The 16,446-nt window shown below is 34.9% G+C and overlaps 1 protein-coding gene across 14 annotated transcripts in view; it reads right to left on the reverse strand.

Moving 5' to 3' along the window:
• GHR (growth hormone receptor) overlaps positions 1–16,446 on the reverse strand; it is a 146,654-nt gene that overhangs the window by 58,216 nt on the left and 71,992 nt on the right. For 11 of the 14 annotated variants that reach the window (XM_087927340.1, XM_087927332.1, XM_026716148.2 and 8 more), the window contains one exon: positions 14,911–14,991. The exons of the other annotated variants lie outside the window; for them this stretch is intronic. In XM_087927340.1, coding sequence (XP_087783466.1) covers positions 14,911–14,980 — 70 coding nt within the window. In that variant the 5' untranslated portion in view covers positions 14,981–14,991. The remainder of the gene's footprint in view (positions 1–14,910; positions 14,992–16,446) is intronic. 14 annotated transcript variants of the gene reach the window in all.

Below are 16,446 nucleotides of genomic sequence, written 5' to 3' on the forward strand. Positions count from 1 at the left end.
TTTTAAAAAAGATTGCTTTGTAAACATTTTTCTGAAATATTTACTATAAAAAGATATATTTTAAAAAGTTGAAAGTGTTTTCTTTAGGAAAATTTTGAGTTATACTTCAAAAATAAAGCTTCTGTCATCCATTTTCACTCCCAATTTCTAGAACTGATTGTTCTCTCAAATCTCAACAATGTTACAGATAATAAAATAATAACAGAAGCAAATGAGATAACTTGGTCTGCTCAGAAGGTCATTTTTGGCCCTACAGTGCTTAAAGCCAAGTTATACAGGTTGTCCTTGACTTATTACCATAATTGAGCTTGGAATTACATTTGTAAATTGTGGTCTTTAAGCTGGTCAACATGAGGTCAGACCTAACTTTATGACAAATTTGTGGTTGATGTTAAGTGAACCAAAGGTAATACCATTGTCATTCAATGAATCCATTATTCCCAATGAATGTTTTTCTTTTGCCAGAAACATAAAATAAACACTGCAAACTGACAGAAAACATTGAAAATCGTGGTCACATGACCATGGGATCCTGCAAAGGAGATCCAATTGCCAAGTGCAAAAAGTGTCAACACATGGCTGTAATTTCAAAATAAGTCATAATGAGTCCTAAGTACTTTTGGGGTGAATCTGTCATAATTTTGAATGATCTCGAATTAACCAGTCATAAATTGAGTGCTCCCTGTATTTGTTCATCTATAACATCATTTTTTAATTTGGTAAGATATTGGGCCAGCTTCAGTTTACATCACACCAGTTATTGAATCCCATTTTACTGTATATTACCTGGGTAGGCAGATAGAATATCCAATTGGGAAATGAGAAATCTTTTGTCGGCAATGAGAAACATGATCTTAGATCACCATATCCTCAGACTCTCGCTAAATATAAGCCTGCTGTCGGGGAGCATCTGTTCATTTGGAGACACCTTTGATATCCTAGGAGCAAGTATGCATAAGAAGCCTACTCTAAGCCAAACTGAAAGAATGGAAAAGTAATAAGTGTGCCAAAGAATGAGCAGCAGATGAGAGTGATGGTTGGATTTGGAAAGCATAAAAACAAAAGAAAAACACATCAAACAAAGCAAGATAAGTAGGAAGTGATTACAGTAGCATTTCATCTCACCTTTGCCCCTCATGAAAGAGAATTACTTCATTTTTTGTGCCACAATTTAGAGTAACTAAATTGACTTAGGTGCTATTGTCAAGTTCCATTCTTGTTGTCTTCTCAGACTGCCAACATAGCTGTTTCAAAATAGTGCCTGACCATTAATGGTATGTGTCACAATAGATAGTACAGATTAAATGTAAAATGCCTTCATTTGTCCCTCTAGCAATTAGCATTAAAGAGGTATACTGCCTTGGACTGTGGGAGTGTCATAAAGGCAGTGATAAATTAACTATCATTGTTTAAAGCAAATTACAACCAATATTGAGAAGATTTCCTTTTTATGTTTTAAAATGCCGGCTTTGTATTTAAAACAGTTGTTAAAAGTTGATTTTGACTTTGGGGTTTGAGGATTAGATTTGATGTGATTGAACTAATATTGTGGATGTTAGCTATATGGTTATGGTTTATTTGTAGGTTTTTATATGTTAAACTACTGTAAGAATATAGTTAAACTAAGAACATTTGAATATTAGTTATTAACATTTTAAAAATGTTTAGGTATGGATATTATTTACTTAATTCTAGAGAGAAGATATTGTATTTCATAATTGTCTCTGTTGAAAAAAGTCAGAGGTCCCAATTTATGTGTTGTTTTTGTTACTTTAAAATTTTTCCCTTTTGTCCCCTCCTCTTTTTCTCCATTACGTTAGTTTGTATTTTATTGCTTTTATGAAAGTTGATAGTTGAATTGCTTTAAAGGAGAAAAACAACAAGAGGCTACTTCAGTAACTAGAAAACATTTCAGCATCCAAGGCTCTTTACAATGGTTTGTTTGTTTCAGACACAGTGAATAATTTCAGCTGCAACATTACACAATGTTTGCATTCCTTCACTGAGTTACAGAAGTTTAAAACACAGTGAGGGGCAAAGAAAATATAGAACTCACATATCATTTGCTACTTTTACTGCATTACAGCTCAATAAATATTTCATTGTATATGTGTTATGAGATTTTTGGAAAAGAAAATGAGTCTCTTAAATTGCCCAAGGCAAGAGGCACCCTTGCTAGAGATTATGGTCATGAAAACCATCCAGCACAGGTAGTCCTTGACTTAGGACCACAATTGAGGCCAGATTTTATGTTGCTAAGTGATAAATTTGTTAAGTGAGTTTTGTCCCATTTTACAACTTTTCTTGTCACATTTGTTAAGTGACTCACAACATTTATTAAGCTAGGCACACGTTTGTTAAGTGAGAATCTGGCTTCCTCCTTGACTTTGCTTGTCAGAAGATCACAAAAGATTATCACATGACTCCGGGACACTGCAATTTTCATAAATATGAATCAGTCGTCAAGCATCCAAATGTAAATCATGTGACCATGGAGATGTTGTAACAGTCATAGGTTTGCATCTGAATTTTGATCATATGCTACAAAGGTCATAAGTGTGAAAAATAGTCATAAATCACTTTTTCAGTGCCATTATAAATTTGAAGGGTCACTAAATGAATTTTTGTAAGTCAATGACTTCCTGTACATCAGGAAGACAAACCAGCTCTTGGCAGCCAGAGGATAATACAGCTGTTGGCAGACATTTTTCCTTTTTTGTGTGTTTTTAGCTCAAACTGGCCCAATTTATATGTTAGATTGTGTTGGATGAATGGTTTGAAATTTACATTGAATTTTAAGCTGAAAGAAAACTTTTAAATGGTGCACTGTGGATATCTAGCACCCGAGAAATTGTCGAAGATGTATAAAGCTGTTTCTAATAGTTGTTGGGAATGTGATTGTAAAGAAGGTACTTTTTATCATCTTTGGTGAGTTTACAATAAAAGAAAAATGGGGCTAGATTTATGCTTTAATTCAGAAGATGCTTAAAACAAATAGAAAATTGAAAACAGAAGTTTTTCTTTTATGACTATTGGACAAGGAGCTTTTAAAAAATGGAACTCTGGTATTATATATGGTATATTAGCTGCAGTAAGAATTCTATATGCACAAAAATATAGATATGTCAATCCCCACAATGGATAAAAAACTGATGGAGCTGGTAGAGATGGCAAAATTAACTGCTCTAATTAAAGAAAACATGTATCCCATTTTGTTGTATTTGGAAACCACATTTGGACTTTACACTTGGGAAAAAATATTTGATTTTGGATTAAATTAGTCTGTTAAATTAGTTATAGAAATGGGTAGTATTTACTGAATATGTAAAATAGAAAGTTGGGGTTGTAATTGTATTTTGTATTTTATTGCACTTAAAAAGTTAGAAGTCACTGGTTTTTTTCTTTCCCCTTTACTTGGCATTCCCTTCCCTTTTCTTTCCCCTCCAACACTCCTCTTTTATCTTTTTTTTTTGTATTTTATATTATAATAATTTTCAATTAAAAAAGACAATACAGAAGGATCTTGGTATTGCATTTTTTAGGATGTTGTTTCAACTTCTCAGTTTAGCTAAAGATCTGCTGCATACTGAAGGGTAAGGATTAGAACCGCTGAGGTGGAAGGCATCTGAGAAGACATCTTGTCCAATCTCCCTAATCAGTCCTGGATCAACTGAAGTATCTATGACAGAAGATCACCCAGCCCTGCCTAAAGACCTCTAGTGAATGAGAAGTCATTATTGGTTGACACCTCATATAATCAAGAAGTTCCCCTTGATATCTAGCTTGAAGTCCATTACTTGCAACTAAATTTAACCAATAAGATGCTCCCCTCTGGAATAATAAATAATAAGATCTTTCTTTCTGGATTACAATGAGGATTTTTTATAAAAACAGTCCTCTGGCAAATGCAGCATGTTGGAAAGGACATCCTATGGCTTGTTAACCTTTGATCTTTTTTTTAATAAAAATTTTATTTGGGTTTTCACAAAACATATTACAAGTAAAACTTCTTTTTTTGAGAATAGCATGGTCCCGGGTTATCACTTCTCCATACAGACACAAATTCAATTTCATATTCATCTTTGTGTTCTATTCCATATCTTATTACTATTTTAACATTTTCTCAATAATTTTTCCTTTCCCTTAGTTTTCTCAATATTACTTTTAATTATCTCATTCCTTTCTAAATTCAATTATATATATATTTTTCTAAGTTTCAATACCTTTCTAGTCATCATATTTATACTTTTGTCTGTCCTGCTTCAATTTCATATTTTCTTTTCTCATTAAACAAAATTTTTCCCTGTAGTTACTAATTGGAGTATGACACCTTTGTATCTTTTAATTTTTATCCATTCAACTCTTATTTAAACTTCAATTTATGCCTTTACAATTATAACATTCAATACAGCACATAACTTCCAGTCAAATTCTGCTTGGTACATTCTTAAAATACGCACTAAGTTCTTAAAGAGAAAAAATATATATAAAAAAATATTAAATAAAATACTTATTCTATTCCAATTCAGCTCTATTATTAATGTTAGTTATAATCTTTGACATCTTTAACATTTCTTTTCAATAGGGTATCATACTTCTAGGAACACTTATAATATTTCCATAATTTTTTTCATGTTTCTTTCATATTACTCTTCACTTAAATTTTTATAGCACATTTATAGTAATTAAAATGTTCTCCTCCTTTCCTAATTTCATTCTCTCATTCTCTTTATTTAATTTATTTATTAAACATTCCATTACATTACAATGAGTATTTTATCTATCATTTTAATCACACTTGTTTCATATTTTCAAAGTTCATTTCTATTTCTAATATAACAATACTATCTTATGTACTATTGCAGAATCCCCATTTCAATTAAGTTTTCACCCATTATCTCTGTGTCTTGTACGTTTTCCCTGCTTCTCTATGTCCTGGTTCTATCCTTTATAATTTCTTTTCCTGTCCCTCTTCTCCCTCTTCTCCCTTCCCTTTTTGACCTCTTCTCTCTCTAATTCTGATTCTCTCTTTTGTAATCCTCTCTTCTGTTGCTTCCTAATGTTATAATTACTTTTCAAACTATTCTTTTTGGGGGTTGTTTTTTCGGATCTTAAATGTTTCACTCTCTTTCCCCCCTTTCCTTTCTTTTCCCCACATAGAAGTACTTGGTCATTGAAGATGGCTTCTTCTTTGTCCCGCCCTTCTTGTTCTACAGACATTTCTTGTTGTTTCGTATAGTTCAGAATCTCCATTTCTAAAAATTGAAATACGAAGCCAAAAGAACCCCTTCCTTCTTGTGCATCTTCTTTCTGTTTTTTAAGTTCCATTCTCAATTCTTCAAAGAGTGATACCATTTTAAAAACTTTTAAACAATTTAAAGAACTTTTAAACCTGATTAATTTTAGTCCTTTAGATCCAAAATCCAAAAATCACCTAGTAATCCAAATAATCCAAAAATGTTTCTTCTTGCTTCTTTTTTCTACTTTCTCTTCCTGGGGTTCTCTTATCTTATTACAAAGTTTCAGTTAAAATGTATCTTTTAGGAATCTTGTTAAAGTTTCATTGTTAATTCCTTTCACTTCCAGGTGGTCTCCTCCCTTTTTCCAGATCCCACTCTTTTGTTTTTTCCTTCTTTTTGAGAATCCAGAAATCTTTATTGTCCCTTTGACATTTTATTTTCAATTTAAATATCTGTTACTGTCAAAGTGGAATTTTGCTGATTTCTTGCTTAAATCTCTTAGTTGTCAATATAGGGAAGAAAAGGGAAAAAAACCCAAATCCTTTCCCTTCCCTCTCTCATTCCCAGCTTCAAAGAACCTTTTATCTTAATTGGAGCTCTGTACTGAAAATACCTTGTTGTTGCTTTTTGTATCTAGTGTCTGAGGAGACCACCTTAACCATGCAAAACAAGATGAAGGACATACTGTTTAGAAACTTTTAATTCATCAACTTTATGTTGCAATAACATTGATTTAGCACAAGGAATCCTATAAACTTTAATTCTCCCAAGTGGTTAAGAGCACAGAAGGAACTCTGACACACCGGAGAACAATATTTCCCGAAATCCCTGTAGTCCGTATCTTACAATAGCTATATTTCTGCCTGATGCTTTTGAGGAAAGTAAACTAGATGAAAGGACAAGATTTTTGACCAGAGACTGGCCATGTGATAATCAACTCAACCCTCCAAAAATGAATAAAAGTTACTTTAAAAACTGACTGAAAACCCACAAGATGAACAAACATTTCAGCAAATTAATGTTCCCATGTTATGCTCCAGATTCAAGCAAGAATTTTGCAATCTTGATGGACTCTCATAGAAGATTGCCATGTACTCACAATCTGTGAGATGATACTTGTTGATCTGAGATTTATGATAAAAACAGCTTTTAATATGTAATCTCAGCCAAATAACAATAGCACTTAGACTTATATACTGCTTTATAGTGCTTTATAGCCCTCTCTAAGCTGTTTTGCCCTGCCCTCTCACCATAAATTCAAAGTAAACATCATTATAATTTTAAGAATCTTTTAACTGTTTATTTCTTTCCTTTGTTTTTACCTGACAAATAGAATAGTACTACATAATAATTGGCTCGTTGTTTTGGTCTTCATCTGCAAATCACTTCATAAGATTTCAGCCTTTCAGGCTTCTTCAACTATAAAATCCCAATGTCTGAATGCCTGAAAAGATTGTTGGTTCCTGACTTAAGGCTTCAAGGAATACAGAGGCCATGTTCCACTTCCAAAGATATTATAAGTGCAACATTATATTAGATCTAAATCTGATTCAGCTTAGGAATGGTTCCTAATTTCACTATTTCAATCCAAAGTTTCAGATTTACAGTTAAAAATAGTAAATAAAGACATTGAAATAAGGCTCTGTTGAGTCATATAATCACTCTTGTTGATTATATGGACCCAAGTTAATTCTTGGAAACAATATGGATGTAGTTACATTTATTTTTTGAGGAATGTTTTTTAATCTCCCCCTCTAGTCTACAATCCTGAGATTTATTCACATTCTCCCAATCAAGCATTAACCAAACCTGACCTTGCTTTTCAAGATCAGCTAAATTTGCTTAGATACTGCCACTGATTTCAGTCAAAGACATAAAACTGTGTTTTTCAACCTTGGAAATCTTAAGATCCCATGCTGGCTGGGGAAGTTTTACGGGACTCAAAATTGCCAAGGTTGAGAAACTCTGACAGAGCAACTGATTAAATATAGTAAATATGTTCTAACCTTAAATGTGGTCGGAATCATCCAACCATGATTTTGCATTGTACAGGTTTCCTTTCTTTTGGATACATGAAATCACCATCATTCCATCAGGAATACCAGTAGCACCATTAATAAGTTGAATAATGTTCTGTGGGTTGCTAGAGGTGGCAAAGTACTGAGCTCTCATTGCAAACAGCAGCTGTGCTGATCACAGCACAACACCGACAGGTTACATCTGCAAATAATGGTTCCACATCTTTGCAAAACGTATTAGCAATACTTACATGTGACTCAGCTGCCTTTTAACTTTATTATCCTAGCCACTTTCGGTCAATGTCAAGAAAGTCATAGAACAATTTCTTCTTACTAACAATAATTCATTTTTAACAATTTGAACATTTTTAACATATGATGCTAGAGAAAATGGCAATAGCACATTTATTTTGGAAAAAAAATATTAGATCTAACTAAGCTCTACAAAAAACTGTAACACCCTTGAGAACTGTAGATTACATTGGATGCCTGGAGATTTAGGGACTTGTTTGTCAAATCTGAGCTTGACATTTTGAGGCATTTTTTGCATTTTTTGGCAGCCTCTAGTAATTTAGGATAGTGAATGTGGTAAAAGCAATAAAAGAAATTGTTACCAAGCAAAGCTATCAAGCTCGTACAGTTTTATGGGATGCGTTGTTTGCATATATTTCTGCATATTTACTATATTTGAGAGTGAGGCTATAGTGTAGTTAGTAGCAGCTCTGAAGTTTGAATTCTTTATATGTCCAATTCAAAAGGTTGCCTAGGGGTAAGGGATAAGGACTAACATGACACATTTGTGTTGGAAACAGTTTTGATTTTAACAACTGGATTTGTTATTTCAAACAAATAACCAATATTTATTTTTCTTTCCTGCAAATACCAATTTAGTCTAAAATCTATGCATTTGATTAACCTAAAAAAGCAATATACTACAGACATATCGACATACTATAGGCATGTCTTAAATGTCAGTCACTTTCCCCTTCCCATGAAATTCCTGAATTTTAGTTATTTCATCTGAAGGACAAACTTTGGAAAGCTGAAAGCCTGAACTAAGCTCTAAACTCTTTTCCGAAGTTTTAGATTTTAATTTCTTAAGTGTTAAAATATATTAAATCCAGAAGGGGTAAATAGTAACTCTAGAATTTAGTTATATAAGGTGATTCTTGGTAATGACAACAAGGAAAGCTCTTATTTTAAACCTTACAATCCCACCTTCTGGATTCTAAAGGCTTTCCTTTAGAATCAAAGAAGACAAAGAAGATAGCAAAATAGGGTGCTCCATCTTTACTCTGCAAGACCAGCATATAAAATAATGTGTCATTAAACCAGTTTCTCAACCTTAGCCACTTTCAAAGAGGTGGACTTCAACTCCCAGAATTCCCCATCTAGAGTTGCAGTCCATCTTTCTTAAAGAAGCAAAGACTGTAACTATACTATTGGTCTTTCTATCTGCTAACAATTTTCTGTCTGGTTCTTTATATTTGTTATGTTCTTTCCCTGAGCATTCAATGCATCTAAACATTTCATTATAAAACTTACTAAACTCATTAAGTTATGCCAGGAGATTCAAGTTCCTTCTGCATCTACTTTCTACAATAGTAGATCAGGAAAGATTAAAACAACATCTGTTTTAATCAAGATGTCCAAAGGCAGCTTTGTTTTTCTTGATGATGTGCTCTTGAAAAATCCATTCCCTGTCCCATAAATGAATTATTACTATAACAAGGACATGATGGCAGTTTTATAATTGGATCCAACTTTACTCCAGAAAACAAAACAATATGTGTCCAGCTAAGATTTTTTTTAAAAAACTTGCTAATATATTATTCCATGGGCTGTTCCCAAGCTTATATTCTCCAGTTTCCTCTACAAAGTGCATTAAATAATCCACTTTACAGAGGAAATTGGCTGGAGCCATCTGTACAGAAAACAATTTTAGGATATTATGACTTATTCTATAGAATGGTTTTAATGAAGTCTTCAAGTATTCTCATACAAGAAAAAGCATTTCATTTTATATCAAGGGCATATTTTTTCAGGGAATTTTGTTCTTTGAGCAATATGCTAGGTATCTCTCTTCCACAAACAGTGATTTGATTTGATTTACTATTAATTGAAAATGCAATTAAAAGCAATAGATCACTGCCTACGCATTTGGGTTTCAGTGATCCACTGAATATCAGAAATGTCTTGATATGATATTATGTGACATGGAAGGAGGAAATTACATTCTCATTCAAAACACAGGATGACCAGTTCACATACACATTTGATGTTCTAATTGACAAGTGACCAATTGTGGGAGAAGCTTTTGCCTGAATTAATGATTGCCAAGACATTCTTCAAAATGTTAATTCTTTTTAGATTATTTCATAGCAATGACTATTCAGAGCTATGCGGCTTTTGGAGCTTATAAACATGTTTTAATTAAACCACAACATGAAAATATGAAAAGTAACAAGTAAAATCAATACTCGTATAGCTTAAAATTAAATATACCTAAGATAATACTACCACTTCATCAGGTTTATTTGAGTTTCCACATCAGGGGAAAAAAGAAAAATGTGTGCTTATTTGCTTTTAAGTCTCAAATGCATGAACCAGTCAGTTGTCACGGAATAGTCTCATAACAGCAAAAGAGCAGCCAGCAGAAAGTTAGAGAATACACAGACACGATCCCCTGGACAAAAGAAAATCTCCTACAACAGATATTACCTTTATAATCTCACACGGATCTGAATCAGAGGTGGTATTCAGCAGGTTCTGACCAGTTCTGGAGAACCGGTAATAGAAATTTTGAGTAGAACCGACAAATACTGGAGATTTTACATTATCCTTCCCCTGCCACGCCCACCAAGCCATGCCCACAGAACTGGTAGTAAAAAATTTTTTGAATCCCACCACTGATCTGAATTACTACTGTAAAGAGGCCTTACAAAAATAAAAGGGCTTACAGTGGGGGTCTTAATGCAGTCCTGGTGGTGGGAGAGGATAGTAAAATATAGCTGTAAAGACTCAATTGATTGCTTTTCCTTTCTGGCATAACTGCACTAATTGTACATGGATTTGTACATCAGTTCATAGACCAGTGTTCTTTATCCTTAGCAATCGTAAGTTGTGTGGATTTCAACTTTCTGAATTCTGAGAGTTGAAGTCCCCCAAGGAGCTAGCTCTGTCTTCTAGCCTCAACAAATAACCCACTCTGATCTTGCATGATTCAACCAACCTCTTTCTTAAATCTTTAAGTCTCAATTTCTCACCCACCAACAGCAAAATTTAAGAACAAGCTGCTTCTCACTCTTAATTGGAATTTGCCTGAGCCAAGGAACTGATGGGAAACTTTGCTACTGTTAGCACGGTGGTTTTCTTTAATGGGCACTGGGGAAAAAAAACAACCAGCTTTCTGTAGCTGCAAAAAATGGATTTAGTCCTTTGTTACAAATAGTTATAATAGAATTTTATCTATAACTAATTTTGGTCTGGTAGTTAAGGTATGAGAATGGAAACTATGAGCTCTAATCCTGCCTTAGGCATTTTAGATGACTTTGGGCCAGTCACTTTCAGCCCAACTCACTTCATAGAATAGATAGAATACTTTATTAGCCAAGTGTGGTTAGACACACAGAATTTGCCTCTGATGCATAAGTTCTTAGTGTGCATGCAAAACAACAAAGCAGTAATCATCATCATCATCATCATCATCATCATACCACCAATAGAGAAAGTAATGGAACAGATGAGAAGGATAAAAGTAATATGATCATACTAAATGAGTAATAGACATAAGACAGAACTGTGGAAATGTAGTGTTCAGCAGAGGGGGGAAAAACCCGTCTCTGCATCTATAGGTGAAGGAAGGAGTATTAGGCATATTTGCTTGTCTTGGGTTATTTATAAAAACAATAAAGGTGGGATAAAAAAAATCTAAAATAAAAAATAAACATTCTTCTTCAAAAGAAGAGTAAAGACTACAGTGCTTTTAATTTTAGCATGACAGATACCATGTTTCTCAAAGCCACTACATTGTGGAGCCTTTTTCTAAACATCCCTTCTTAAAATTATTTTATGCAGTTTAATTTGCATATTTCAATATGTAATATTAAGAACTGCGTGAGGCCTGCCTTTCAAATATTCTATTTGTTTTTTTAATCCTGTTTTCAAGTTTTTACTGTGTTAGAAAATATTTGATGTACAGACACCACCAGTTAAGAATTGTTTTACAACAAGTTTCAATGCATTTCCTCCACCAGTTTTCTTCCCCACCACAGCCATTAAGCTTCCAAGGCTGAAAATAAAATAATGGATGCAATAAAAACAGAATAGGGTGGTCAAATTAGCAACTCAAAGTAGAAAAAATAGGTAGTTTCAACTTAGATTCAATAAAATCACCTCCAAACCATTCGTATACTGGCTAGACAGGATTTAAAATATACATTCTGACAATAAAGCTACACCTTCTGTGTTATATATTTAGAAATAAGTAGGAACAAATACTGGGTTGATATTATGTTCAAATAGAGGAAGACAAGGGGATGGTCTTCTCCCCACCTTGATGGTGAAGATTCTTAAAAAGCAGAGGTTTTACCTTTTTCCCCCTACCTGAACACTAATCCAAGAATCCCGAGTTACAGTAAATTATGGAAACACAAACAATGTGATTGAACACAAGCAGACAGGATCAGAAGTGCTATGAATTATGATTCAGGTCAGAATCTCATTTATCTTTTCCTTGTCATGCCATTAGTCAACTTTTGAAGAAGGAATCACAACAAACATTCAGTGTCATTTCTAAATATTATTTTAAAAATACATGGGATATGATTAATAATTTATAATAACATGAAAATTATTTCCAGCATTTAATGATTTTTCACTTCTATCACCACTTAGAGGTTCTGATTGAGGCTTTAGAGCCCCAGCTGTGGAAAAATCATTCATTTAATTTGGGTATGCCAAGGACTTCTGCTCATGTGTGTAGGCTCAATAGTAGCTTTCTTCTGTCAGTATAAATTTAGAATACAGTATTTACCACATTAACACTGCAAGAAAATCCTGCCCCTTACCAACGTCACTGAAAGTAGAAAATATGGGTAGAATAAAGTTTGCTCTCATTTTATATACTAGTGGCTTGTCCTGTCCATGTAAGTGTGAGTGGTCTTGGTAGTTCCTGGATTGGGCTGTTGTTTACTGTTAGCTTGTTTGTCTGAGTTGGTAGTTCCTTGATTAGGGTATTGTCTGCTTCTTAATTGTTGGTTTTATGTTAATGTTGGTGTTAATTTCTGCTTCTCTGGGTATTGATTGCTGATGAGGAAGTATTTTGGTTGCTTTTTTCCTTTTTGGTCTTTTGACTGTCTCTTTTGAATGGTATATAGATGTTGTTTATCTCTATGTGCCTGTTGATGCCCAATTTGCATGAGTCCTAGGCTTCCAGGAATTCTTTAGCATTTTTGGACTTGGTCTAGGAAGCTCATTGTTTTCCAGTTGAAACTGATTAAGTCAGTCCATGAGTTGTGAAAGGAGTTTTCATTATGTTTTCTGACTGCTAGTTAGTGTAGTGGTTGGCCGGCAGCCTGTGCAGATGGCAGCAGAATCAGACAGTGAGGAAGAACAGGGACCAGTCCGGGATTCTGGGGAGGACTCGGGGGTCCTGCATCTGATGCAGAGATGGGGCCAGGACTATCTGGGAGTTATGTGCTGACTCTGGAGCCTCCAAAATCTGGGAACAAGGCAGAGGAACAAGGGGAGCCTATTCCCAGTGCGCGTGTGCACAGAGCTGCCAGAAGGCAACAGCAGCTAAGACAAAAGGGGTGACTTGGGAGTAAGGGTTGGAGGTGATTGCCCCTCCAATAAGGTATAAAGGAAGTGCAAAGGTAGAGAAACCTTTGCAGAAAACAAAGTTGTTTGTTCTGTTCGGATTAAACCTTGAAGCTATGTGTGGATTTTTGTATTTTGTTTGGTTTTTTTTCCAGTTAATTTGGCATTTTAGTTGTTGGCAGCCATTGAAAGGAGATAAAGGTGGGTGCTTGTTGTTAGGGATAACAAGGTTACCTAACGTAGTTTGGGTAAAATAATATATATAAACTATGATAGTAAGTTTAAGTGAGTGTCACTTTAAACTGCAAAGCATGTAATTTTGGGTGCGGTGTTGAACCGCCATAAGAGGGAGCAAGAGATCCTGACGATTCCTGACGATTGACTGGTTTGATGAATTGATGGTTTGTTAACTGCGTGTTTTTCCCTACTGCTGAGTTGCTGAAGGAAGAGAGGAGTTTTGACTTCTTCATATCTCTACTGCGAGGAGATATATTCCTGGACTGATATTTGTGAGTTTACTGACCTCTCTTTTCGACACTGGAATTTGCAACTGAATAATCCCTGGATGGACTGAATTAGTGAATGATATATGGACTGTTTGACTATGCTATAACTCTTACTGGAATAAACTATTTAACTAGCACGGTGTATCTGTTTTACTGAGTGTAAGCTACAAGAACGTTTATCTCACATATTTTGCCTGACTGCCATGCAGATTCTGCTAGGGTGTATCCCTAACACTTGTCTTGAGAAACTATTTGTGACTCATTATGGCTGGGAATGAACATAATTCCCGTGTTGAAATAAAACAAGAATTGTTTGGACTAAGTGTGTGCTTAATTGCGATTTCAGGAAGCCTTGGTCAGAACAGTTAGTTGTCATGGATGCACTCTGCTAATCTTTTGTCTCTTTGTCCTACATAGTGATTATTGCAGTCCTTACATTGTATGCTGTAAATGACTCTTCTGTTTTCTTCCAGGGCTATTGGGTCTTTTGGTTTATTTAGGACATAGGTGTCAAACTCATGGCCCACAGGCTAGGTGTGTCATGTGCTGGCCATGCTCACCCCCAGTTTAGCCAAGGAGGAAAAAGTCATGATATGTCACGTGACGATGTGACGCTGAGTTTGACACCCAACTTAGGATGTTTTAGAGGGCTTTAGATGGTTTGCATGCTATGGGGATTACATGTGGTTGTAGTAGTCTGTTGTGGTTTGAGATATTTTTGATGTATGGCAGTGCTATTCTTTTCACAGCTGGTATTGGTTGTGCTATATTGGGTTGAATGGTCAGGCTCTTTTTGGTCAATTTGCATGGATATCCATTTTGTTGGGAAATGTTGGATAGATGATCTGCTTCTTTTTTTCTGATGTTCAGGGTTGCTGCAATGAATTTATGCTCATTTAATAGTGTTCTTGTTGGAGGCTGGGTTGTTCCTTTAGTAGTGTAGCACCTTGTCAATTCATCAGCGATGTCACTGAATGGGACAATCAAAGTCACTGAAATGGCATTGTCTTTCGGTAGGCAAATGTTGTGTTCTGTACAAGTCTACAAAACCAGTTGCTTTCTGCCATTAGCTTTTAGGTGGGCCGTAATCCCAACTTCTTAGATTTTGGTTTAGATTGAAACGTTATGATACTTTCCTGCAGGTGCTGATGCTTAATTCACAGACTATCTAGTTCAAAGTAATGTGAAGTACAAAATAAAAATAGAACTTGGTATAGCAACAGCTCGTGCTGAGAATAATCATAGCATAGACTTAATGTTGAAATTTCTTTTGCTAAGTACCGCAAACATTGTTAATACCTCTCTCTCAAAAGCATTCAAACTCACGTTTCATTGTGGAAAAAGAACTGTTCGCAGATGCCAGAGCCAACGTAAACAGCAACAACCAAAGATCCATTCCTCTGGATTCTGCAATTGCAGAAAAAGATAATGGTATAAATCTCATTATATTTACAAAACGGAAACACTATTTCAGTTCTCTGCTGCTTTAGTGGTGAAGTGGATGGAATAATGCCAACAATCTACGAAGGGATTAGATTACAATAAATATTATGGCTTTATAAATTTTTATTACATATTGAAACTTTAAGCGACAATAAATTATGAGGCTGCTGACCTGTAAATGGAAGACAATCCAAGACATGCTTTCATTTTCTACCAATAACATTATCATCAAAGAAACTTGGGCATTCCTGTTGAGGGTCTTCAAATGTTTTATTACTAAGTCCCTTTATCTCTCCATACAGTAGAAATATACTATTATTCCAGTGCCATGCAGAAAAAAAGTCCTTTTTCTATCAATTCTCCTAGGCAAGAGATTTTGTGTTACCGTTTTTTAAACAGAAAATTTGGATTGCATTCTTTTGCTGTTATTATACTTATTGAATGAAAAGACAGACTATTCTGTCTTCTACTGGATAAGCATATCTCTGGGGGTGGAGGGTGGAGGGGGGGGGGTTACCCATACTTTCAAGAAATCCCAAAGGAAGGCACTCTGAAGAATTTTCTCCACTGGATTTTTTCAAAAGGGGAAGAACAGGAAACCAGATAAGTTGTAGTGTAATGGAAGGATATGTAGCTTCTCCATGAAGAGAAAGTATGTGCTATGATTCAATTGCTGGCTGACACAAGCAGAGTGTACTGACCTTGTGTTGGGGAAAGAAATGTATGCCCACAATCAAAGCTTTCATACCTTTTGGTATGTTCAGAAAGTGATGGATAGATACCCTGTCGCTGGAGCTTTAGATTCAGTAGAAAGGAACAAAAAATTAAGAAGAAAAGAAGCAGAAACAGCAAAGCACCATCATCTTCTATCTTGCATAGCCGAACCTGAATTAGGAGAACTTTGACCCATATAGTAGCTAAGCTGCAAGCATAGCCCTACCTATATAGTATACAGACTCCCTTTGGTCAAAAGCTCAAACTTCTCCTATACAACCACCAAACAGCTGGAAATCTAGAATTAGTCTCGACATATCTGGAGGGTTCCAGGTTCTGGAAACTTGAATTGATCTTTTCCAAATAGGAATATAAACAATTATGATCTTGGAAAGCTGCTTGATTCCAGCAGCTTAAATCTCTCCTTCTGAATTCAATATGGCTTGGGTGTTTCAACTTGACTCTAAGCAGGGGATTCCCCTGGCACAAGGCTTCCAAAAGGCAGGCAACTACTAGACCAGCCAAGAAAATCATGCCTCAAGATATTATATATTATGGAGAATGTTTGTGGTTTCCATGTTTAATATTATACAAGACTGTCAAGAGAAGCTTGAGAATTATTCCATTTTTTATTATATCCTAGGAAAGCCTATTGTTCTGTCCTGGCAATGCATTTATGCATTCTTTTCAGACTACCTCATGGTA

The sequence above is a fragment of the Pseudonaja textilis genome, chromosome 2, assembly GCF_049901715.1.
Source record: "Pseudonaja textilis isolate UNSWEBS1 chromosome 2, rPseTex1.2, whole genome shotgun sequence".
Classification (NCBI taxonomy): Eukaryota; Metazoa; Chordata; class Lepidosauria; order Squamata; family Elapidae; genus Pseudonaja; species Pseudonaja textilis.